Source organism: Amphiura filiformis, chromosome 16, assembly GCF_039555335.1.
Source record: "Amphiura filiformis chromosome 16, Afil_fr2py, whole genome shotgun sequence".
Lineage (NCBI taxonomy): Eukaryota > Metazoa > Echinodermata > Ophiuroidea > Amphilepidida > Amphiuridae > Amphiura > Amphiura filiformis.
The window spans coordinates 46,043,515-46,068,167 of record NC_092643.1 but is presented as its reverse complement, the minus strand read 5'-3'; the positions used below and the strand labels follow the sequence as shown (position 1 = coordinate 46,068,167).

The following is a 24,653-nucleotide window of genomic DNA, read 5'->3' as shown; positions in this document are numbered from 1 at the left end:
CTGAACTTGATAATCGTAATAGAGAAACTGTGTGTGATGATTAATTGATAATGATGAGAGTATATATATTGGAAGAAAACTTTTCAGGTGATCTAGCTGTGTGCAGGCCTGAGCTTGATAATATTAAATGATTATAGAAAACTGTGTGATTATTAATTGATGATGACGAGTGTATATCATGGGTTGATATAAGCGACGGGATCTGTGTGTGTTGATTTATTAACCTATGTGGTTAATTTGAAGGAATGATGATCCCTGGATGTGAACATAGGCCTATTATGAATTCAATATCAAAACTGTGCAAGCGAGCGGAGTTTGTGTTTATCACAATAAATTCAAAACGATATTGAATTAGTATAGGCCTGCAAAATTGCCATGTATTGTTGTGCAGCTGGTACAGAAGTCTCAGTTTAGTCATGTTTATTTAAAATTTATCATGTTGTCATTTTTTGCAAGTTACTATTCATATTTTTCTCTGTGTTTTATTTCCACAGAGGTTTCGGTATTGATCGTTATTTATTGGCATTCTCGGGGTATTCTGTAGGCACACAGTCTAGTATTATATTGCGATATTATTGATTGTGAAGAGTTTGTTGTGAGAAAAGGGGCCAAATAAAGCTACCAATTGAAATAGAAAAAAAAATACATGTGTGAAATGTGTTGTTATCTCTAAGGTTTGTGTCAAGTCCACACGGTGTGTTCTGCCACACCAACGAACCCGTGGTGGTGATAAAACTAAACCAGTCGCCCGTACCAGTCTCCGGTCCCGCCACAATACCATGCTGTCAGGGTATAACACACACTGCCATGCATACTGTGCTTTCAGGGTATATAGTAACACACTCTACCATGCACAATGTGATGTCAGGGTACACAAAGTACCATACATACTGTGCTGTCAGAGCTAGATAGTAACACACACTGTACCATACACCCCGTGCTGTCAGGGGTAGATAGCAACACACACCCCACCATGCATAATGTGCGGTCAGGGGTAGATAGCAACACACACCCCACCATGCATACTGTACTGTCAGGGGTAGATAGTAACACATACTGTACCATACATACCGTGCTGTCAGGGGTAGATAGCAACACACACTGTACCATACATAATGTGCTATCAGGGGTAGAGAGCAGCACACACTGTATCATACATACTGTGCTATCAGGGGAAGATAGCAACACACACTGTACCATACATACTGTGCTTTCAGGGTATATAGTAACACACTCTACCATACACAATGTGATGTCAGGGCACACAAAGTACCATGCATACTGTGCTGTCAGGGCTAGATAGTAACACACACTGTACCATACACCGGGACCATACATACCTTGCTGTCAGGTGTAGATAGCAACACACACTGTACAATATTGTGCTTTTAGGGGTAGATAGCAACACATACTGTACCATACATACTGTGCTGTCAGGGTAGATAGCAAACCACACTGTACCATACATACTGTGCTGTCAGGGTAGATAGCAACACACACTGTACCATACATACTGTGCTGTCAGGGTAGATAGCAAACCACACTGTACCATACATACTGTGCTGTCAGAATAGATAACAACACACACTGTACCATACATACTGTGCTGTCAGGGTAGATAGCAACGCACACTGCACCATACATACTGTGCTGTCAGGGTAGATAGTAGTACACACTGTATAGCATATTATGCTGCAAGTGGTAGATACCAGTACACACTGTACCATACATACCATGCTGTCAGGGTATAATAGCAACACACACTGTGCCATGCATACTGTGCTTTCAGGGTATATAGTAACACACTCTACCATGCACACGAAGCAGCACACACTGTATATGTACCATGCATATAACTGCGGTAAATAGCAGCACATACTGTGCCATACACACTGTGCTGTCAGGGGTAGATAGCAACACACACTGTACCATACACACTGTGCTGTCAGGGTCGATAGCAACGCACACTATACCATACACACTGTGCTGTCAGGGTAGATAGCAACACACACTGTACCATACATTAAGTGCTGTCAGGGTAGATAGCAACACACACTGTACCATCCATACTGTGCTGTCAGGGGTAGATGGCAACACACACTGTACATGCATATATGCTGCAAGTGGTAGATACCAGTACACTGTACCATACATACCATGCTGTCAGGGTATAACACACACTGCCATGCATACTATACTGTGCTTTCAGGGTATATAGTAACACACTCTACCATGCACAATGTGATGTCAGGGCACACAAAGTACCATACATACTGTGCTGTCAGGGCTAGATAGTAACACACACTGTACCATACATACCTTGCTGTCAGGTGTAGATAGCAACACACACTGTACAATATTGTGCTTTTAGGGGTAGATAGCAACACACACTGTACCATACAAATGTACATACTGTGCTGTCAGGGTAGATAGCAACACACACTGTATCATACATACTGTGCTGTCAGGGTAGATAGTAGCACACACTGTATAGCATATTATGCTGCAAGTGGTAGATACCAGTACACACTGTACCATACATACCATGCTGTCAGGGTATAATAGCAACACACACTGTGCCATGCATACTGTGCTGTCAGGGTAGATAGCAACACACACTGTACCATACATACTGTGCTGTCAGGGTAGATAGCAACACACACTGTACCATACATACTGTGCTGTCAGGGTAGATAGTAGCACACACTGTATAGCATATTATGCTGCAAGTGGTAGATACCAGTACACACTGTACCATACATACCATGCTGTCAGGGTATAATAGCAACACACACTGTGCCATGCATACTGTGCTTTCAGGGTATATAGTAACACACTCTACCATGCACACAAAGCGGCACACACTGTGTATGTACCATGCATATAACTGCGGCCATAACTGTGCCATACACACTGTGCTGTCAGGGGTAGATTGCAAACCACACTGTAACATACATAATGTGCTGTCAGCGGTAAATAGCAGCACATACTGTGCCATACACACTGTGCTGTCAGGGGTAGATTGCAAACCACACTGTACCATACATACTGTGCTGTCAGGGTAGATAGCAGCACATACTGTGCCATACACACTGTGCTGTCAGGGGTAGATAGCAACACACACTGTACCATACATACTGTGCTGTCAGGGGTAGATAGCAAACCACACTGTACCATGCATACCTAACCCACCCCATGGTGAAACGCACATATCACATGATTTTCACAGTTGTCTGGCATTCCATTCAAACACACCATCAAAAACAAAGATTGATCCAACATGGCGCTCTATGGGAGGAAATTTCATAAAATTGTGTTTTTCTTAAAAACTGAGTCGGCACTAATAAATGAAAATTCTCAAGAAATACTTTTTTGGACTCGTACATTTTTAATATGTGATGACATATACATACAGTTTAATAATACAAACACATTTTTCTAAATTTAAATAGACTGTAAATATATATTAGAGATATATGGAATAAAATTTGTATTATTTATTATCGCTATTTCATTTATCACATATCGTGGCCGAACGGCCAAATGACTTAATTTTTGTAAAATTACAATTCGAACATGCATATTAAAACATTTTAAAGATTGAACACTTACATAACTTTAAAATACATCAAAAACAATTGCACACAAAATATTGACTGACCAAATATTGCACAGGTATTGAAAAAACATCAATATATACTAAATTTCAAAATATACTAAATTCAAAACATGACAAAAATATAACAGTAGCACCAGACTATAAAAAAGGCATTCATGGAACTGAAGAACAATCCCAAGAGGAGATTACTGCTTTAAAAGATCAACAAAATATGGAATGGGGCTCAGCCAAAAGCGCTTGATGCTGGCGTGAATCCTCTCAAATCTCGTTGGAGGGATTAATAACTGTGTGTGCTCATTTTAGGCAGGCCTTCAGCAAACCTACAACAGTGTTCTGCCCTCCTCCCAGACAGGGAGTCAAATTTACAGCTAAGCAGAGCATCATGATATGAATTGTAATCTCCTCCCAGGATTATTCTACAGGCTCTCTTTTTGGATAGACTCAAGATCTTTGTATTGTTTAACTGAAATGCTAGAATGCCACACAACATTGGCATACTCAAGAATCGATCTAACATAACCACTGTAAACGACACACAGCTTTTCACTATCAAAGCCGAGCCTCTTGAGGGACATTAGCATAAACAACCTCTTATTGGCCTTTTTAAGCATGTTATTAACCTGGATGTCCCACTGCTCCGAGGTTGTTCTGAAGATGAATGCCAAGGACCTTCACCTCTGTGACGTATGACAGTGGTTCTGTACCGATTCTTAAGTCGCCAGCCTGGGATTTGTTTTTACTGAAGCAAACCTGGAGGGCCTGACATTTGGAGGGATTTGTGATTAATTTACGAGAAGTAAAATTTTGAGCAGCATCATTTATGAGTATCTGGAAACCAATGAGGCCAAGTTTCGTGCCCTGAGGGACTCCCCATGAAGTGGATCATAGTCTGAAAGCGTGTCATTAAAGTGAACACACTGCTGCCTATCATGAAGGAAATCACAAATCCATGAAACGATGGACCTGTGTACTCCCAAGCAAATTATCGTATCAACAAGGATGGTGTGATCAACCGAATCAAATCGTGGGACCACAGATGCAGACTGTGAAGAAGGCTAACAAGGAAATGGGATGTCAAGACACCTTTAACATTGCCAAATTGGCATTTATTAATTTTATGTTGAATATCATCAAGGACCTAACCCGCAACAAAACATTTAACAACTTTAGCGAAAACAGAGATGAGTGACACTGGTCTCATTTTTCAATAGTGGGGCAGTTTCTGGTTTCCACTGTTTGGGAACTTTTAAGTTATTAAAATACCTTCTGAGTAAGATACATAGAAAGACATGTTGAAATGTACACTTATTGCAACACAGTTGCCATGCATATAGAAGGACTGTTTAACAGTAAGACAAGGTGAGAGCCACAGGCACAGTGAGAATTATGTACAGGTATAGTGGCCTTTATACTACAAATAATGATTATTTTTCAAGTTAGACAGTGCTAAACATGTGACAGATACTGTAACTTTGAGTTGTCATACTACATCACAAATTCTAACTATATGTTACACCCTTTGGGTTTACACACTATTTCAGAAGGCGCTAAGCATGTGACACACTTTGGGTTGACACCACAGAATTAGAGAAGGAGAACCAGGACTCCCTATGTACAATTGCGGCGTCAGCTATGGGGAGAAAATTGGGGGTATTCGGGTCCTTGCCGACGGTGCGCGGAGACTCGAACAAATTCTGTGTCTCATCTGAAGTGTCTTCCCTGCAGGTCACATCAAGTGTGTCTCTCAAATCCGTCCATCATCCATGTCGCGCTTGCACGACAACGAATGCCTCAAGCGCATTCTGAGGGAAACCGAATACCCCCAATTTTTGCTTCATGTCTGTATCAATTAAGATGGCGATCGAGTCCAGGTTCTCTGGTTTAAATTCTGTGGTTGACACCCCTTGAGAATGATATACACATATGTGACCAACTTCAGGTTGACATATTCTTCCAGACTGCTATACCTTTTGATTGAGCAGCTCAGTAATATTATATATTCACAAAATGTATCTATCTTTGGTATAATTGATCTACTTTGGTATAATTTAATTATTATAATTATAAACATAATTAATACACACATACAATATGCCAGTTACTGTGCCAGGCACAGTATGAAAAATACATAAACGTTTGTGTTAGGTGGTTATCATGATTATTTAGGGCCTGTTGACATATTTTGTTTGCTGTAGCCATTGTGGCAAATACAAGCCATGACAAGAAAACTCTGAAGAACAAATTTAATCCTTAGAGCAGAGAATCCATGTGGAAAAGCAAGCCAAAACATTCCACCATATACTTCTGCCCTTAGACTGGCTTTGACAAAATTAGGAAAATGTTACATAACATTATGTTCCTGTTTTTATACTTTAAATGAACTTTTTTCAAACTTTTCTTATGTATATAAAAAGTTGTTCAGTTATTATAATTATTATCAGTCAGTGAAACATACATCACTAATACGTAAAGATCGATGTACAATAATGTCTGACATATATTTTGACACAAGAAAAACAACAACACTTGAAGATTCTCACTGTTATTTACTTGTTATATAGCCTATGCTTTACTATGTATATATTTTTAAGAACTATTTCTTATGTATATAAAAAGCCCCCACTAGCAGAGTAAACGGGAGCGATGACTAAAACAGGAAGAATCACTGAACAGGTTACATGATGATTATAGAGAATATAATGGCGAATAATACCACGTCAAATTGCCAATACATAAATACCCTAAACCATATAACCCAGTACCCTCCATGTACCGTTCATGTCCTTCACTGAAAAGGTCAATTTTATTTATTTAAATCTGTCCTCTTTACATTATCTTTTTAGCTTGTAGCTCGCTCGCTCGTTATTTATTATTCTTTCATTATTAGTCCAGCCGAGCAACGGCTGGACTCTTGAATCCCAGTGGTTTCTGCTTCTTCTTTCTTTCTTTCTTTCTGTCAACATTTGACATAATTGGCTCTAGCTCCCTAATTATTTGACCGATTCTAACCAAACTTGGGCAAAGGCTCCACTACCCCAGCCTTTACATTTGACATGAACCATTTGGGGTCAAATGTCACGCATGAGTAATTTTGGCTAAAAATGCGAATTTTACCAAAAATGCTTCTTCTTTTACAGATTACATGGTAGCGCAATGAAACTTGGTCATCGGCATCTACTATAGTTGGAGTCTATGGGGTAAACACAGATTTGGGGCCAAAGGTCATTAAGGGGATTTTTTCTGCACATAACCAAATACTTTCAAAATGCTTCCTTTCCTACAGATTACATAGTACAGAGATGAGATTGACACATATGCACTGACATTAGCTGGTGTCTATAGGGTAAACACGGATTTTGAGTTCAAGGTCATGAAGGGGTAAAATAGGGTTGATTACTGAAAATCACCTTAAAGTTCACTTTTTCATGCATATTAAGTGCTCTGATCATCAGAATAATGCAATGACTATAGCATTGGGTGCATATAGGGTTATAATCAGATTTGGCTTGGACATGGGGAGGGGTCTCTTTTGGGGTCAAAAGGGGTAAAATTTTGAAATTTGCCCAATTCAATTGAAAATTAGTATATGTAATCACGGTAGGATTCAAAATATGATGGAGGTCATTTCAAGGTCACCAGAGCTCAACCAAATGTCAAAATGGGGGTAAAATTGAACATTTTATCCAATTTAAATGATTTTAAAATGAAAATTGCAATTTTGCAAACCAAACACTTTCTAACGGTGATTGTAAAACAATTTGCCTAACTTAACAGCCAATATAACAGAGTTAGGCACTAATGCAGGCTACTCTACACACCATTAAAAATCATAAGATGTATATAAGATGTATAGTTAGGCAAAAATTTGAGAGCATACCGCACTAAACTACAGACTAGATCACAAGTTATTGATACAGTTACATAATCATCTTATAGGCAACTATTCACAGAAGATAATCTATGAATGTAGATTGTCCCGCTTTGGTACACAGATAATAGTTCTTTCTATTCAGAGGTTCTATTTACTCTTGGTCAGTCATACATGTTAATAATACTAAAGAAATTGACTTGAGTTGTTTCATTCCCATTTTAATTCCCATAGAGTGCTTAGACGGAAGGTCATTAGTTCAAATCATCCTACAGACACGCTCCAACAGATATGCAAATGCATGGAGTACAAAATATTTACTTTGATCAATACCAGTTAAACAGGTGATTGGTATTGTACTGCGTGAATTTGTATGTCTTCTGGAGCGTGTCTGGAGGATGATTTGAACTAATGACCTTCCGCAAAAAACCCTATGGCACTGATCGATTACCATCACTTTAATAATTTTCTAAAGTCGGACGCCATATCACATTTTTTTTATTGCAACACATTGCTATTTGCTATGAGCTCTCGTATAAGGTATGTACATTTTTGCTGTGTTCTTTTTATACCGCCTTTCAAGGAAAACAACAAGACGACACGCCTTATATTAATGTTGGAGATAAACTTCATATGACTAAAATTAGCGTAGATGGGATCGAAGGTAGTGCCGTGATTATTACGCTGACTTTCGTGATTCGGCGAGGAGGATTTATTTCGACCTCCTGGTTTGTTTACAAACAGAGAGGTAGACAAAAACCGCTCCGCTTGTCCAAACACTCAAGTATCAAAAGGATGGTCCACAATAGCGTGATTCACGTAACCTGAATAGGGATTAAAAAGCTGTCACGTAGAACCATGTGCTTCTATTGTCCAATTTGCCATCAAGATTTCATATGGAAACAGTTCAGACCCAGTACACGATCATGTCAGAAATTAATATTTTGTTCTGGGTCTGATTATTCGGACTAGATCGAAGGCACCATTTTCAAACACTGTCAGATAATTGTGAAGTCACCTAAAGGTCACGGCTGGACTTCGCAGCCTTACAGGGATGCAATATATCTAGTTTTAACTTCCTTCCTTCCTCCAGTACCCCAGGCCAGTACCCTTATGATTTTTATTGTCTTCGTAATCCCATAAACCATAACCCCATACCCGTAACTCATCCATACTTTTGTCCTCCTTTCTTTTCCTTTCTTTTTTCTTTCTTTCCATATATTGCATCCACTGGTCACATGTAAGTTGGCCTATGCGCCCCATGCATGTGCATCACATCGCTTGTACACCGCGCTGCCTGCTAGATATGGTGACACATTTTGTTGGCAACCTTTTTTCTTAACAAAAACCCTGTTTATAGCCATATTTTCACTGTTTTTGAGGCCAATTCTTGACCGTTTTCAACCAAAAATAGTTTATTACGCTTCCTGTATATTCCTTGATCTCCTGTATTTGGCAACATTTGGATTGAAACTGACGGAGCTTTTCAATTGCCATACACTGACACGTACACCCCCAAATTTTGCTATTCATAGTAAGATCATTATCAGTCTGTGAAACATGCATCATTAAATACGTAAAAAGAGATGTACAATACCGTATTCACTCGATAGATAGCACATGTGCTTCCTATCGAGGGCTTTTTGAAAACGTGCAAAAACGAAAAAAAAATGAACAGCGCCATCCACAAAAGTGACAAAAGTGTAAAGGGTTTTGAGCAAATCATCGATACACATAGCTATATACTAACAATTAAACCTACAAATTTGTGTGTTAACTACATTAGCTCAGTTGGTAAAGCGACAGACTTTGAATCATCTTAAGAAGAGCGAACTGAGCAGGAGTTCGAGGCTCGTTATAAACTTTTCTGTTGATTAATTTTTATTTTGGGGTTTGAGCTTTTCTTGATAAATTTAATCTTTTTTTGCTTTGTTTTTCATTTTGTTTCTTTATTGTTTCTTATTTGCTTTATTTTGTTTTGTTTTTTCTTTTCTTTTCTTTTTCTTCTTTCTATTCATACTGGGGTCATGGGCTGTTTATTCAACAATGTAGTTGGGTATGCCCTCAATGTTAAAATGAGGTGGTCATGGTCCTCTTTGCCATTACACGCTACAGAAATTCCATATTTTTCAAAGGCTCTGATGATGGTTCCCTTCTATCAAATGACTATCATTGAAGACTGAGTTCCGCAGTCTATTTCAAAATACTGACTTCGCTTTACATCAAGAAGGACACAATAACTGCGACTTAAACGTGATATGGACATGCTTTTTAACCGCAAAGAAATCTTTTGCATTTTATAATTTTAACCTTATCCATTATGCTTTTATGATTTTGTGCTTTACGAAAAATAGCGTGTTTAGTGAGCCAGATTATGCGGTATTTAGCTGGACTGCCACGCAGTCTATATTTGTTTATGTTTTACTAACCATTGCAAATCTAGACTGCGCGGTAGTTTAGCTATAATAACGGAAAGATTGTCTCACTATAAACACGCCATTGTGTGTAAAATCCCGCCCGATTCAATTGTGCCTGTTACATTGTGTGCTTTATTGAATCAGGGACCTTGTATAGAGGCCCTGCATGAAATTATCGATTGGCTCCAGACAAAGGATTTGAACCGTGTCCTTCACCGTAGTTATAGCGGAGTGCAGTCCATTCAATCAAATGTTGTCATCAACCTATTTGATCGTAGTGCAGGGTTATGTGTGTGAGACGAACTGTCACGGTAGATTGCAATCATGCTTTTATTGAATGCATTTGAGTAGTCCGCCATATTTACGGGATGATACGTCACATGCAAGGCCTCTATATGGAGGAACTGTAAACGGCTTCCACCCATTGTACCATGCGAGTTGCAGGTTTACAAATTATCCTCAGTTGAGCAAGCATGAATAATACGTTGATCAATAGACCCTACTTAATCTAAGCACAGTTACAACACAGCGCGTGGCGTGTCTTGTACATTGCGAAATGAGCCTACATGTTTGCCTATAATGACAGACTCTAGAAATGCCAACATAAATCTTCAAAGAACATCATCTTAAGAATTATTTCAGTATCGAAATCAGTAGGAATACCAAGCGTGACGGTGTACACATTCCAGAAAAAATATAATTTTGTTTGTTCTAGCATTCTGTATCTCCACAAAATTATCACATTTTGTCTTCAAAATCCTATGTAAATGATTTTCCATGCTACACAGAAATTGTGTTCGACAAAGGATAGACATTTTACACAATTTTACATAACTTATAAAAGATATTGGAATTTTTTTTTTTAATATTTAGTAGGGCAACATGAGTAAATAATAAAATTCAAACATAGCGCACTCGGCGCAACTCGCATACAATCGAAGGTCGAAAAGATAATCTGATAACAATAGCTTGACAATAATCTGTTTCCAGTCCCTGATTAAATGGCCAAAATACGCCAACAATGACATAACAGCAAGCCAAAGACGAATTCTGATCACCAAGTGGGTTGGAGAAGTATATGGAAGGACATTACATACAATGAAGGGAACCAGACATAGACCTACTGTACATATTTCGATGAGCATAACAAACACCAATTGGTGTCGTATGACCTTTGACATGCATGCAATCTTTTGTCGAGAGTGACATGGTCTTTCAGTTCGTGCCGAGTGTCCTTGTCAGACTTGACTATGCATCAGTGGTCATGAAAGGATTCAATTAACCTCTGCCCCAGTAATCCCAAGCAATTGTCTGAAATTGCTCGGAGATGTATCATGATAGTCATATAACGACCAAAAGATAAATGACTGACTATCATTGAGGACTAAGTTCAGCAGTCTAGGTGAAGCTGAGTCCTATCAAAATCAAACAGGAAACAATTTCGTGCCTAATTTTAACACCGGGATTTTTTTCAAATGCATATCCAAGAACTATGTTTTTATTCAACATTTTTTATTCAACATTACTGATTACCGAGAATTTTCAAAGCAAAAACGCGTATTTCTGAATTGTGCTGAGTTCAACATGTATCGACCGACTTTTAGCACGACTATGCGTAACAATTCGCAAGGGAAATGTTACGTAATCCGATTATCACTGTCAGCTGGATCACGCTTTTGAGTTCTGCACCACGATCGATATGATCGCAACACAAAGTCTATGGCATTCAACGCCATTTATCGCTCTATTGTGTCCCAGCAGCTATGTCTGCCAATTGAGGTGTAGCATGCATGTGTGTAGAAATGCATGAAATTGGATGTAGGGGTGAAATTTTAAAGTTGATCCAATTATTCGCCAGCGAAGTGTTACGTGTAATCCGATTATCACTTTGTCTATTAGAACGAAATGAGCGTATTTATTTGCCTTAAAAAAGGTGCGTGATCCAGTTACCAAGGAGTTATGTAACCACTCCACTTTTAATCCAACTGATCTCTAATTGTTCCTTTGGTAAAAATAAATAAATAAATAAATAAAAAGCCCACAAAAAACCTTCAAGAATTGTCAAATGTAGGCCTATATTCGTAGTTAAAAAAAGACCTGTAAAACAAACATGGCAGAGAAAAAAACCTAAATAGTGAAATACTGAACAGATTTGAACTTCATCGAGTCTCGAAGTCCGGCGTTTTCCAAACTGAGCTAATGGGGTTCAGACATACATTTGCAGGTTGAATTGTTCAGTATATAGGTATGTTTTGAATAAATAACCCATGACCCCAGTATGAATAGAACAAAAAAAGAAAGAAAGGAGAAAAAGAAAAGAAAAACAAAACAAAACAAATAAAAAACAATAAAGAAACAAAATGAAAAACAAAGATTAAATTTATGAAGAAAAGCTCAAACCCCAAAATAAAAAATAAAGCAACGGAAAAGTTTATAACGAGCCTCGAACTCCTGCTCAGTTCGCTTCTTCTTAAGATGATTCAAAGTCTGTCGCTTTACCAACTGAGCTAATGTAGTTAACACACAAATTGTGAGGTTTAATTGTTCAGTATATAGCTATGTGTATCGATGATTTGCTCAAAACCCTTTACACTTTTGTCACTTTTGTGGATGGCGCTGTTCATTTTTTTTTTTTTTTTTATTTTTTCAAAAGCCCTCGATAGGAAGCACATGTGCTAACTATCGAGTGAATACGGTATAATGTCTCATGTATTTTTTGACTCAAGAAAAACAACAAAATCTGAAGATTCTCACTGATATATACTTGTTTCTACTCGTACACATTGAGGCTAGCAGCAAGCATGTGAGGTACGTATTCCACATGCACCTGTAGTCTAGCTTGTGACTGGCTGCCCAATGATGTCAATATCTACACATCTGTAGCATTTTGCCTTTGCCTCAGGGAGGCTCTCTGTGCAAATACTACTTCTGATTTATTCTTGCTGCTCTTCCCCTTCTTAGCATTTGAATCCTCATGTTGATGTTTAGCAAAGTTGATAAACACCTGGGGTAAAAATAACAACAAAATAAAAAGTTTAAGACATGAAAAATGTTCATAGCTTAAAGCCTTAAAGGGACCATTGAAAGAAAATATTATTTGGTATCAAAATAAAGCCCACAAAATATAGAATCAATATCTAAAACAATTGAAGAACTAACTATTTTAGAAATAAAAATACGATGAAAAACAATGTACTCGATTTACCTTCCGACGCTACAGTGCGCGGCCATTTATCAAAAATAGAAAATTGGACACTTTCCGGATGACGTCATTGTGGTTACGCGTTTTGTGTTGTTGACATTTTTGCCGGGATAATTTGACAACAGCGATCGCGATCTAAATATCAGATGCAATAAATCATGATAATACAACCACTTATATAATTATTTAAAGGTCAAGTAAAAACAAAATACCAGTTGATTGGCCACATGTTAAAAAAAAGAGGAAGTGGAGGGCCTTTTCATTTATCATTTATTATTTTTTTACAATGCAAATGGATCATTTAGGCCTATGTATTATTCCCGGACATTATTAGTTGTGTAACTTGTAGAGGAGGATGATAAGATCGAGGCTCTTGTTATTTGATGGTTCTCTGAGAGGATGATTAAAACAAAGTCTTTAAAATGAAATGCTTATATTGGACAGAAGCAAATCTAATCAATTGACAATATTATTAACTTTTGAAACATTAAAAAAAAAAAGTTTTCCCTTATAATAAAGAAAATTGCATTAAACATTTCAGACTCCCTCAATGGCATTAATGCCATGCGAAAGGAAGCGGGCAGGGACGATCAATTGTTATTTTTTAATCATCATCAAGCATGCAGCTTCCTATTTTACTTATTCATAAATTCAACCTCCGGTCAACATGACCAAGATATGATTCCGATGACTTTATGTAGGCCCTACTTGGCATGTATAAACCCATGACCCCCCGGGGCCTAGGCCTATGATGATAGTGATGATAACGAAGGGAATATCGCCAAGATTTACCGCAACACATAAATTGCAGATGATGTCCGACGCGAGCACCTCCCATGCCTAGCTGGGCCCCATGGGTATTATTATTATAGGCCTATATATGTTTTCCGTAGGGCCTACCTTAAAATATTCAAGAGATGATTATTTTTCCCAAAACCTGACAATTGGTAAAAAACCTTTTCTTCCATAAGTTAACTTTCAAAAGTGCTTATTTTCATACCCCAAACATGCCAAAGCAGGCCTAGGCCCTTTTATTTTGCAATTTATTCCCCTATATACCATGTGTTATATACGGGACACTTGCCAATATTATTTGAGCCGCTGGCACTGGGGCAGTAGCTGAATGAAGAACATGACATGCAAGCTGTTCTTGAAATAAATTACGAGGAGCGCCTACAAACATACATAGGCCTTCAATAAGCCTATGCTACCAAAATAAAAGTACAAACATCAAATGGGAAATATTATAGGCCTACACTTGTTTTAATCCATGGATGGTTAGCTCCGGGGTAGGCCTAGGCTATGCGAAATTGATGTCAGTCATTTCTACAAACGAAATATCCAGCCGGGCACGCTGTATTTTACAACATTTACCCAATCAACATAAACTTTGTAACTGTAGGCCTACCTTTGATAAAACGCTCGGACATTTTGCCCTTTCAAGTTTCAGTGGGAGTTGAGATTGGATTAGGCCTATAAGCATTTCCGAAAACGCAAACTAAAGGCTGACAGTAAATATTGTTCATGATTGTTTGGAGTGGCCTTTATATGTTCCTCTCGTGGTTCTTTATCTTCAAATTTGTTTCTCATTTTTCATAGACTTTTAAAAATAAATAAAAATAAATTTCGGCTTTTATATATAGCGCCTTTTTCCAGATCTCGGAGGGTTCAAAGTGCTGTAATTTCTCTGCCATGGTATACTTATCACAATCAGATCGCATCATCTAGGCTGGATGCTGCCGAACCTGGCGCAAACCTAGCCGCACTTGGATTGTAACTTTTACCAATTATCTTTTCAGCTCCCCAAATTTCATTGGGTGAAGGAAGTTTTTGATAACCAAACAACTAATCACCGATTTTTGAGAAGCAGGAGGAAACTGGAGATACCGGAGAAAACCTGCGAGAGCGAGCATGGATACGGGATCCTATGATCGGGATAAACCAAGTTCACATGAATCTTTGGGCCGCGCGCCGGGGCTTGAAGTTGAACCCGGGACCTCATTTCGTGCAAGGCGAGGAAACAACCGCGCCAACTCGCTCTCCCGAGCCTGGCTTTTGTTTTGAACCTGGTCCCATAAGTGTGTCTCTCTACACAGAGCGACCGTTTAAAGAACAAACAAACACACTTTAACTCGCAATTCAGCTTCCAAACTTCGGAGTCAGGATCGGCTTGCGTTTTAGGCCCGGCGGTTGTAAACCTAGGCTGCACGCCCGGGAGGTAGGCTAATTAGGCCTGAAGAAATTATGTCATGGGCTAACCTGAAACATTATTGCCTTCTCTTTCCTTGTTTTCACCAGATATTTCAGAGGAAATATAAGTAAAGAGTTGCTATATCAGAATGCCTCAAAACAAATGATACTCTCTTGCAAAAGCCGAGCAGCTAGCACTGACAGCTTTGACTTTGTCAATATGTAGGCCTAACTTACTTCTGTTTAATTTCCCCGTTGTTGGCCAATTTTGTAGCTAGAATTTATATATAGGCCTAGGCCTATCATAGACACCAGTCTAGTGTACGTCTCATGGTCGGCATCTTGCAACAGTCATTGTAGCTTTGTAATTTATATTATCCTTTTTAATCAAACTTGTTAGGCCTAAAAGGCACAGAAAAGTTCATTGCTGTAAACACGTTCATGCATTGGTTTAGGACCAAGTCTGGCCTATGCAGTGTTGCCATGCAGCGAAAAGGATAACCACTTTGACGTCACAGGGGTTGCCACGTGTCTCTGCACATATAAATTGGGCGGAACAACGCGACATTGGGCGCTTTGTCTTTATTTGCTGATTTGGGGGTAAAATGAAGGAAAATTGTGTTTATCATTTTAGAAATGGATTCTATATGTTATTAGCTTTATTTTGATACCAAATATGTTTTTCTTTCAATGGTCCCTTTAATGTTATTTTAAGCTCAAAATCCTGAAATAATACTAGTCATGCTAGTAATGATTGAAGGGAAGCGTGTCCATTTTGAGTTGAAATAACAAGGTAAAGTTAAAAAGTTTTTGTCGTTTAACATGAAGTCATAATTTTATGAATTATGACTTAATGTCGAACTTTGCTCTGTTGACTTACTAATAACACAATGAATTTGGCTGATTCCATTTAGGTAGAAGTTGGGACATGTGTAAACATTTCAAATATGCCAAAAAATCAGGTTTTAAAAAAATTAATCAATTTCATATTATAAGATTGTACATTATGGCTTTAACACATGGCTTTAACACTGAAATTAACATAACAATTTTCTGTGATTTTGAAATTTTAAAGTCTGATTGCATTTCTTAGGAACCAATGAAATTTTGCTTGTACCGGATAAACCACATTGACTGCCTACGAATATAGAATGAAAGAATAAAAGTTGTCACATGCTACCCATTTACTAACACCATGTTTAGTTACATATAACTTGTCTGAAACGAAAGGTTTTCAACCAATGTGTACTACCAGCCATGACCTATGGAGCTGAAACATGGTCATGGATGGAGCAAAAACTGAAAACTGCACAGCATAGCATGGAAAGATGTATGCTGGGCTACACCAAAAGGGACAGGAAAACAGTGGCATGGATCAGGAGCCAAACAGAAGTTACAGACATAATCCACACAATAAAGATGAAGAAGTGGCATTGGGCTGGCCATCTTGCAAGATCAACAGATAATAGGTGGACAAAGAATGTCACAGAATGGAGGCCTTGACTGGGCTCAAGACACCAAGGCAGACAGAAAGTCAGATGGAGGGATGAGATAGCAAGTTTCATAGGGATCAGGTGGATGGCAAAAGCAAATGACAGGAAACTTTGGTGCCAACTTGGGGAGGCTTTCGCCCTGCAGTGGGCTGAATACGGCTGATGATGATGATGATGATGATGATGATGAATGTATCCAAATGTGTGATATAAATTTGCACTTACCTGTTCCAATGACGTTTGACTGACGCTATAGTCTGTTATTTTTAGGGTTTCTCTGTTGTCTTCCAGTGTGCCAAATATATACGACCAGCTCAGAGACTCATTACTGACATGATAATGCAGCATAGGCCTACCCTGAGAAATACAGAATCAATAAAAGTTGATAACATATTAAATTTGTGTGAGACTTTATGACTATACACCTTCATTATACAAATTCATGAAAGTATGGTAGGTTCTCTAAATAAATCAATCAACAAACCCTTACCTGAATATCTGGCACTTTTGTGTGAAGAAAGTCTGATATCAAATGATTCAGCATAATTTTGTCACCCCGGGATTGTCACAAACATGCAAGAACCCCCAAGATCACAATGTGCTGGTTGCAGGGAGAAATAAATCCGGAAGCAAACTGTAATTCCCCTGAATGTACTATATGCAAACATGTTAGTGACCTGACTCTTCTTGTGTAACCTTGTGGATATCGCGTAACCCCATGTGTACCACTACCTTTTTTTTTGCTTCACAGTATGAGTGTTTTTATGATTGTAACGTAAGATGGTAGCGTAAGATTATTAAGTCATAGCGCTTTGACCTGTTTGATAAGGCGCTTAATAAGTGTCATTTTATTATTATATTATTATTATTTCTTACAGAGCCACTGATTGGTTAATTACAAAGTATAATCATCTGAGTAACCAATCAAAATAGAGCTTTTAGATCTCTTAGCTCATTTAAGCACAACCCCTTCTTCAGTGCTACTGACATCACATAACTACCCTTAATATCTCTGATTGGCTCAATACATGATAGACCCTCTTTGCAACCAATCAAAATAGATTGTACAGGCTGATAATTTGACTTGTAGTGCCCATAGAATTAATGTTGGACTCAACCAATCAAAATAGATTGTACAGGCTGATAATTTGGCTTGTAGTGCCCATAGAATTAATGTTGGACTTGTCACTTTTTGTATAACGTAACTCATTGTAACCACTTCAGAAATATCATGACTAATGCTTAAGAATAACTGAAACAAATTGTTGTATATACCATATGTTGTTCCATTAATACTGCTCCTTGAAATGAGTTGGTCACAAATTCTTTGATGGGTTCCATATCTGCAACATCAGTGGTCTTGATAACCATTGTGTAACCTTTGCCATACCTAAATGGAGGAAACAGAAAAATGAACATTTTACAATATCTGTATCACAATTGGGCATTATGTTTTACTCTCAATGATGAAAGAATTATTTCAGATTTCTCTTGAGAAATTGAGCCAAATGGGCAAGGAACTACCGGTAACTGCTTTTTATCACAGTTACTTATACAAGAACTCATCAGGATCCTGGCTGTGACGGTTTATTGTGGTATGTATTGGATGTGCACTTATTACCTGATTATTGCTAAATGGTTTATATCACAGCAGCTGCAGGCCCTATCCCATATTGCTTTGCAGTACCATAATAAAACTTGCACTTGCCACACAAAATGTACAAAAAATTCCTCACTTCAAACAATATGACCCCTTAAGTATTGTGAAACTATCCATAGCACTCAATATTTAAGCAGCTCTTTCTTATATTTTGTATATATACATTTGCTACATGGAGCTAACAGATACACTGCAATCCATGATGGAATGCTTTCAGCTGCTGTGGTTTAAGATAAAGATGGTGTGTTTGGAACCACAGTGGTCACATAAATTGGGCTATTCTATATAAAAATCCCCTGTGGAAGATTTAGCTAAAGTCGTCCACATAGGGAGTGCGAGTTTCAAATAGAATAGACAATTAGATAACTTCCATTTGAAATACTCACTCCATTTGTGGAAGATATAGGTAAAGCCATAATACAGGGGGAGTATGGGTTTAAAATGATTAACCCTGACCAATTGCATTTGAAAAACATACTCCCCATGTGGAAGATATTTTCAAAATCTTACACTGGGGTAGTGTGGATTTCAACTGGAACAGCCATTTCCTAAAAAATGTGATGAGGCTTGTGGGTTTATGCCTATGCATAGCACACTATAAATCACTGCGCTTTTGTTTCCAAATATTGTCAACATGTAGCACTTATATGAGCACCAATTTGTTTACATGTCATTACTTACATGCTCTTCAGATGCTGTGTACTACCTAAGCACTTGAATTGACCATTCACCATGATAGCCAGCCTGGTGCATAAGGCTTCACACTCCTCCATACTGGAGAGGATCAAAGGGAAGAAAAAACTGTAAGTTTAAAAACTTATTGGCAGCTTGTGCTGGCACTTGTTAATTTCATTTGTCAGAAGTTTTAATTGGGCTATTCCAGTTGAAATCCATAAACTTGGAGCAGATTTCAAATGGAGTCACCCATTCAGATAAGCCCATTTAAAATTCACGCACCCTGTTTTGGGGATTAATGTAATGTCTTCCACAGGGGGTGTATGGATTTCAACTGGAATAACCCAGTGTAGCACATTCAGTGGCAAACTATTTTTTCATTTTAACAACCAATCAACAAAAAGTAAATAACAAAAAAACAAACAAAACAGTGTACCTGTGTGATGTCAATACAATAGAGCGCCCTCCTTTCATGACCGACGTGAGGGCATCCCATAGATGTCGTCTAGCCTTGGGATCCATGCCTGAAGTGGGCTCATCCTATAAGGCAAAATAAATGTTTAATACACCTATAAAGCCAAGCAACCAATCAGGAAAGATGTTAAAAACTCCCACACCATGCCCAGTGTTTTCAAAGTTTGCATTGCCTACAAGACTTGACTAAGCTTTCCCTGAGGCAAATGCATTTATATTGCCCCTGTTTTCCAATAGCTCCGTCACAATATATGTAAGCGACACGCAAGAAAGCGACCAGAGCGTTAAACATGTTTAACAATAGAGCGCCCTCCTTTCATGACCGACGTGAGGGCATCCCATAGATGTCGTCTAGCCTTGGGATCCATGCCTGAAGTGGGCTCATCCTATAAGGCAAAATAAATGTTTAATACACCTATAAAGCCAAGCAACCAATCAGGAAAGATGTTAAAACTCCCACACCATGCCCAGTGTTTTCAAAGTTTGCATTGCCTACAAGACTTGACTAAGCTTTCCCTGAGGCAAATGCATTTATATTGCCCCTGTTTTCCAATAGCTCCGTCACAATATATGTAAGCGACACCGTAAGCGACACGCAAGAAAGCGACCAGAGCGTTAAACATGTTTAAGGAAAAACCAAGCGAGCCTATAAAAATCAAGCGCGTTAAACATGTTTAAGCAACACGATAAACGCATGACTCTAAGTTTGTTCTACATTTCTCTCATTCACCTGAGGAGCCTTCGGGCGAAACGAATCGTAGTGAAAATGGAGTAAATTTGTTTCTTTTAATGTTATGTACACACTCTCCTTCACAGGATCGAGCACTCTATTTAATGAAAGAAGAAACACAACTTTATGAAAAATAAATTTATATATTTTGGCACCTGCACATTAATTAGTCTATTATTTCTCTCAACAAGTTCTTAAACTATAAATAATCAGTAACAATGACCAGGGCTAACTTAAATACTTATTTTATCAGGGGAGATATAACCATATTTTACTCAATTAATTTGAGGTTTCAATAACATTTGTGATTTTTTTTCACATTGACAAAAAAAAATAGAATAACCCATACAACAAAAGGAGTTGTAGCATTTACAAAGCTCTGTGTCTTACATTGCGGCCAAGATCAGTATAGAAATGAGGATGATACTGAAGGGGCATTGCATGATCCATCATCCCCAATTTGTCTCAAAAAAAGTTGAGAATTTTATACCACTGATGGAAACCTCTGGCTACAAATTGTTTGTGTGCAAAACAATATTGACAAATTTGTATTTACGTTCTATTAACAGAACAATATTACAGCACAGTGGAGCAGTGTAATATATATATAATCATGATAACTGGCAAAATGCAAAATTAGAATCAACCAACATTTTGGAAATAAACTTTTTATGTGGATATCTACTCAAACATGCCATAAAAAGAGGATGATAGAGTCACAAAATACTAAAATTTGAGAATATGCTAGATGCAGGTATTATATAGATTGAAAACTCACTAGGAACAATATGGGTGGATCTCCTACCAAGGCTGCTGCTGCATTAAGCTTACGCTTGTTGCCTCCACTGAAAAAAAAAAAAAAAGAAACAATTTTACAGCTGGTGTTTTTATATAAAAAATTTACATTATAAGTGCATTCAGAGATTTCGCCACTATTCCACACACACATCATTTCTTTTGCACTTAAAGTAGGTATGTCACAGTGGCTGCACGATCATTCTGCTACACTGTGCATGCAAGCATAACAGTGAATTGAAAAGCGTGCACTTCAAAGTTGGCCAATTTTAGAAAACATCCATGTCGATAAATGAATTTCTCATTATGCTTCATTTATCCAAATTGTTTGAATTTTTAATATATGGTGTGTGAAGCCTTCCCGAGGCTACTATCGGGTCCCCAAAATTAAAAAATTGTTTTGTTTAAGAGCTATACTGCCTGTTTTATGGATTTTTGAAGATCGCTCATAAATCAGTAAATATAGGCCTATTGAAATAAAGGACTACCACCATTTAGCTGAAATACTAATCCTTCTTAGCATGTAAATTATTTCCGCCGACAACGAATGACACACTTCGAGAAAACTAGTTGAAACAAAACATTATATCAAAGATATTTTTAGGGAGTAATTTTCCAAACCTCAATAGCTCTAAGCCATTGTGTGTGTCCAAGGCCATACTATTTTTGTATACGCTGGTACAGTGGGGATGGCTTTTCCGCTTACCATTTGTCTTCCCGTGTTAATCCAGATAACAAAATGTTAATTTAAAGTCTCATTGCAAATGAATTTTTATTTTTACTTTTCGGATTTGGCTTTGAGCAATGGTGACACATACCATGTTTACAGAAAAAAATGAAAATTCTATTCCAGACATCGTCAAAATGTCAAATTTCGTATTTTTTGTATTATATTTAAGTAATTAACTGCAGTTTCTTTATTCAACATCATAGCAGGTTCATACTTGACAAATTTATGGTGAATGAATAGACTTTCATTAAATATTGAAAAAACCCAAAATTACTTATGCCTAATTTACATAAAAATATCATGAATACATAATTACCTGTAATTAGCTAATTTGCATAATTAATTACTTTTTGTGTATTTTTTGTTATCAATTGAAATAACTTTGTATACATATGTGTGCAAAAAAACCGCACCCTGATATCATGTACGGTTTTCTATTGGCATCAATTTTGCATATTAATTAGCTGAACTTGTCATTTTTTCACCTTTAATTTGTCTGCAGATTGGCTGAATTTGCTAAAATAGTATATTTGGTAAATTTATTATAATTATTCAATGATAGATTTTTTAATTTTGTTTTCTTTAACGAAGTTAGGAAAGATAGGCATTTAACCTGTGGTACTTAAATTACCGCTGCTTTTTCAAGCAAGCGTCCAAATAAACCTTCAAAATCTCGAAATGTGCCAATTTTGTCATTATAGCCATTTGTGGCAGGTTTTAATTCCATTTACGAGCATCTTAAAATTGACACTACATCACAATGCATTGACCCATTTCAATTCCGTTTTTTGATTTTTGATGCTTTAATAAAGCTCATTCGTGTAGAAACATTAAATAACGTTTTTCTGCTGCGCTTATTTTTGAGGTGATATACCTACTTAAAGTTCACTGTGATATGTGAACAATGTGCTATTCCATTTAAAATCCATACTCCCCTGTGAAAGATTTTGGAAATATCTTCCTCAGGGGGAGTATGAATTTCAAATGGAATGTTTGCATTAGGCATCTCCATTTGAAACTCACCCTCCCTCTATGTGAAGATTCAGGTTGAATCTTTCTCAAAGGGTGTATGAAATTCAAATGTAGCTGCCTAATGTGTTTTTTCCCAAATCTTTCACAGGGGTAGTGTGGATTTTAAATGGAACAGCCCATTGCGTCATCCGACACTCACCTGTAGGTTCCACACAATTTATCCGCCCATTTGTCCAGGTTGAGATGAGTAATAGTAGCTTTCACAATACGCTCCATTTCATTTCTAGGTATTCCACGCAGTCTAGCAAACAGTTGCAACATCTCACGCCCTGTTAGCTTCTCCACCAATGCATCAAACTAAAATAGAGAAAAACCAAGAAAAGACAATTTAGAAATTAGGATAATGGTTAGATTTAAAGATTAAGATTAGAGTTAGGGCTAGGTTTTAGGGTCAGGATTTAGTCTATAAATCCCCACACACAAACACATTAACACACAAATATTGAAGCCGGTCTTACCTGAGGGCAGTATCCAATTCGTTGCTGGACCTGAAATGTGAAATTGTAGTGAAAGTTGGTGTTAATACTTTGCATGCATGCTGGCCGTAGGCTTCAAAATATGAATTTTGAAGTTTGAGATATTTCTCAAAATATCAAGAGCCATCTCAAGAACCACTGAACCAATATTGGGTTAAGGCCTAACAGCATTGCTGGTTGCATATGTACAATTGATACTGCTACTGCAGTTGATCACCAGCAATTTGGGCTAGTCCAGTTAAAGTACCTCCTATGGAATACATAACCTTAATCTCCCACACAGGGAGTGTAGATTTCAAATGGAATCACCAATTCAAGGTAATCCCATTTGAAATTCACACTCCCTGTGTGGAAGATCGAGGTTATATCTTGCATAGGGGGTGTATGCCTGTATGGACTTCTTGAATAGCCCTTTATCTCTTAATCACAGTGATGGCTACATTTAGTATGATAGGGACATAAAATACCTTGCGTCTATCTTTCTGTATGTCAAATCCTTCCATGTAGGCAGTACCAGCAGAGATGGCTAAGTCACCAGTCAACATATTAAATGTTGTAGTCTTACCAGCACCTAACAAAACAAGAACAGAATAAAAAATAAAGTATATAACAACAGTGAACAAACTGGGTGAATTAAAACTCGTCTTAAGGGATCTGGAATGAGCGTTTTGAGCGTTTCGACAGTATTTTTTGTGGGACATGAGAGCACATCAGACATATCATATTGCATTCTGAATACGAAAAATGTCTTTCTGATATCAAATAATTTTCATTTTTTGATATTCACGATATAATACAAATTTTATGACAAATTATTAAAATTTGATATTTTTCATATTTTTGATATATAGCAGTCCTCAAAGTAAATTTTATAAATCTAATGATATATTTCTTAAAGTGTATGTAGCTGGGAGGAAAAGCCGACGATCAATTGAAAATTTTGACCTTTCATATTGAAGATATGGATTTTTTCCCCAAAAGACCTAATTTTTTGGGTGTTTTTGGAAAAAAAATCCATATAATATCCAAATTTTCAGTTGATCATCCGCTTTTCATCCCACCTACATACACTTTAAGTACATATCATCAGATTTATAAAGTTTACTTCGAGTACTGTTAAATATCAAAAATATCAATTTTTAATCATTTGCCATAAAATGTGTATTACATTGCAAATTTCAAAAAATCAAAATTATTTGAAATCAGAAGGACATTCTTCGTATTCAGAATGCAACTCGATATGTCTGATGTGCTCTAATGTCCCACAATAAATACTGTCCAAAGGTTCATAC

General features: G+C 37.4%; 1 protein-coding gene across 1 annotated transcript in view; it reads right to left on the bottom strand.

The window, feature by feature from the left end:
- Positions 1 to 12,620: 12,620 nt before the first annotated feature.
- The window catches only part of LOC140172692 (phospholipid-transporting ATPase ABCA3-like), a 69,811-nt gene continuing 57,778 nt past the window's right edge, over positions 12,621 to 24,653 (bottom strand). The window contains 9 exon segments of the mRNA XM_072195823.1: positions 12,621 to 12,908; positions 17,015 to 17,146; positions 18,065 to 18,179; positions 19,131 to 19,223; positions 19,561 to 19,664; positions 21,107 to 21,173; positions 23,025 to 23,182; positions 23,344 to 23,373; positions 23,829 to 23,932. Coding sequence (XP_072051924.1) covers positions 12,774 to 12,908; positions 17,015 to 17,146; positions 18,065 to 18,179; positions 19,131 to 19,223; positions 19,561 to 19,664; positions 21,107 to 21,173; positions 23,025 to 23,182; positions 23,344 to 23,373; positions 23,829 to 23,932 — 938 coding nt within the window. The 3' untranslated portion in view covers positions 12,621 to 12,773.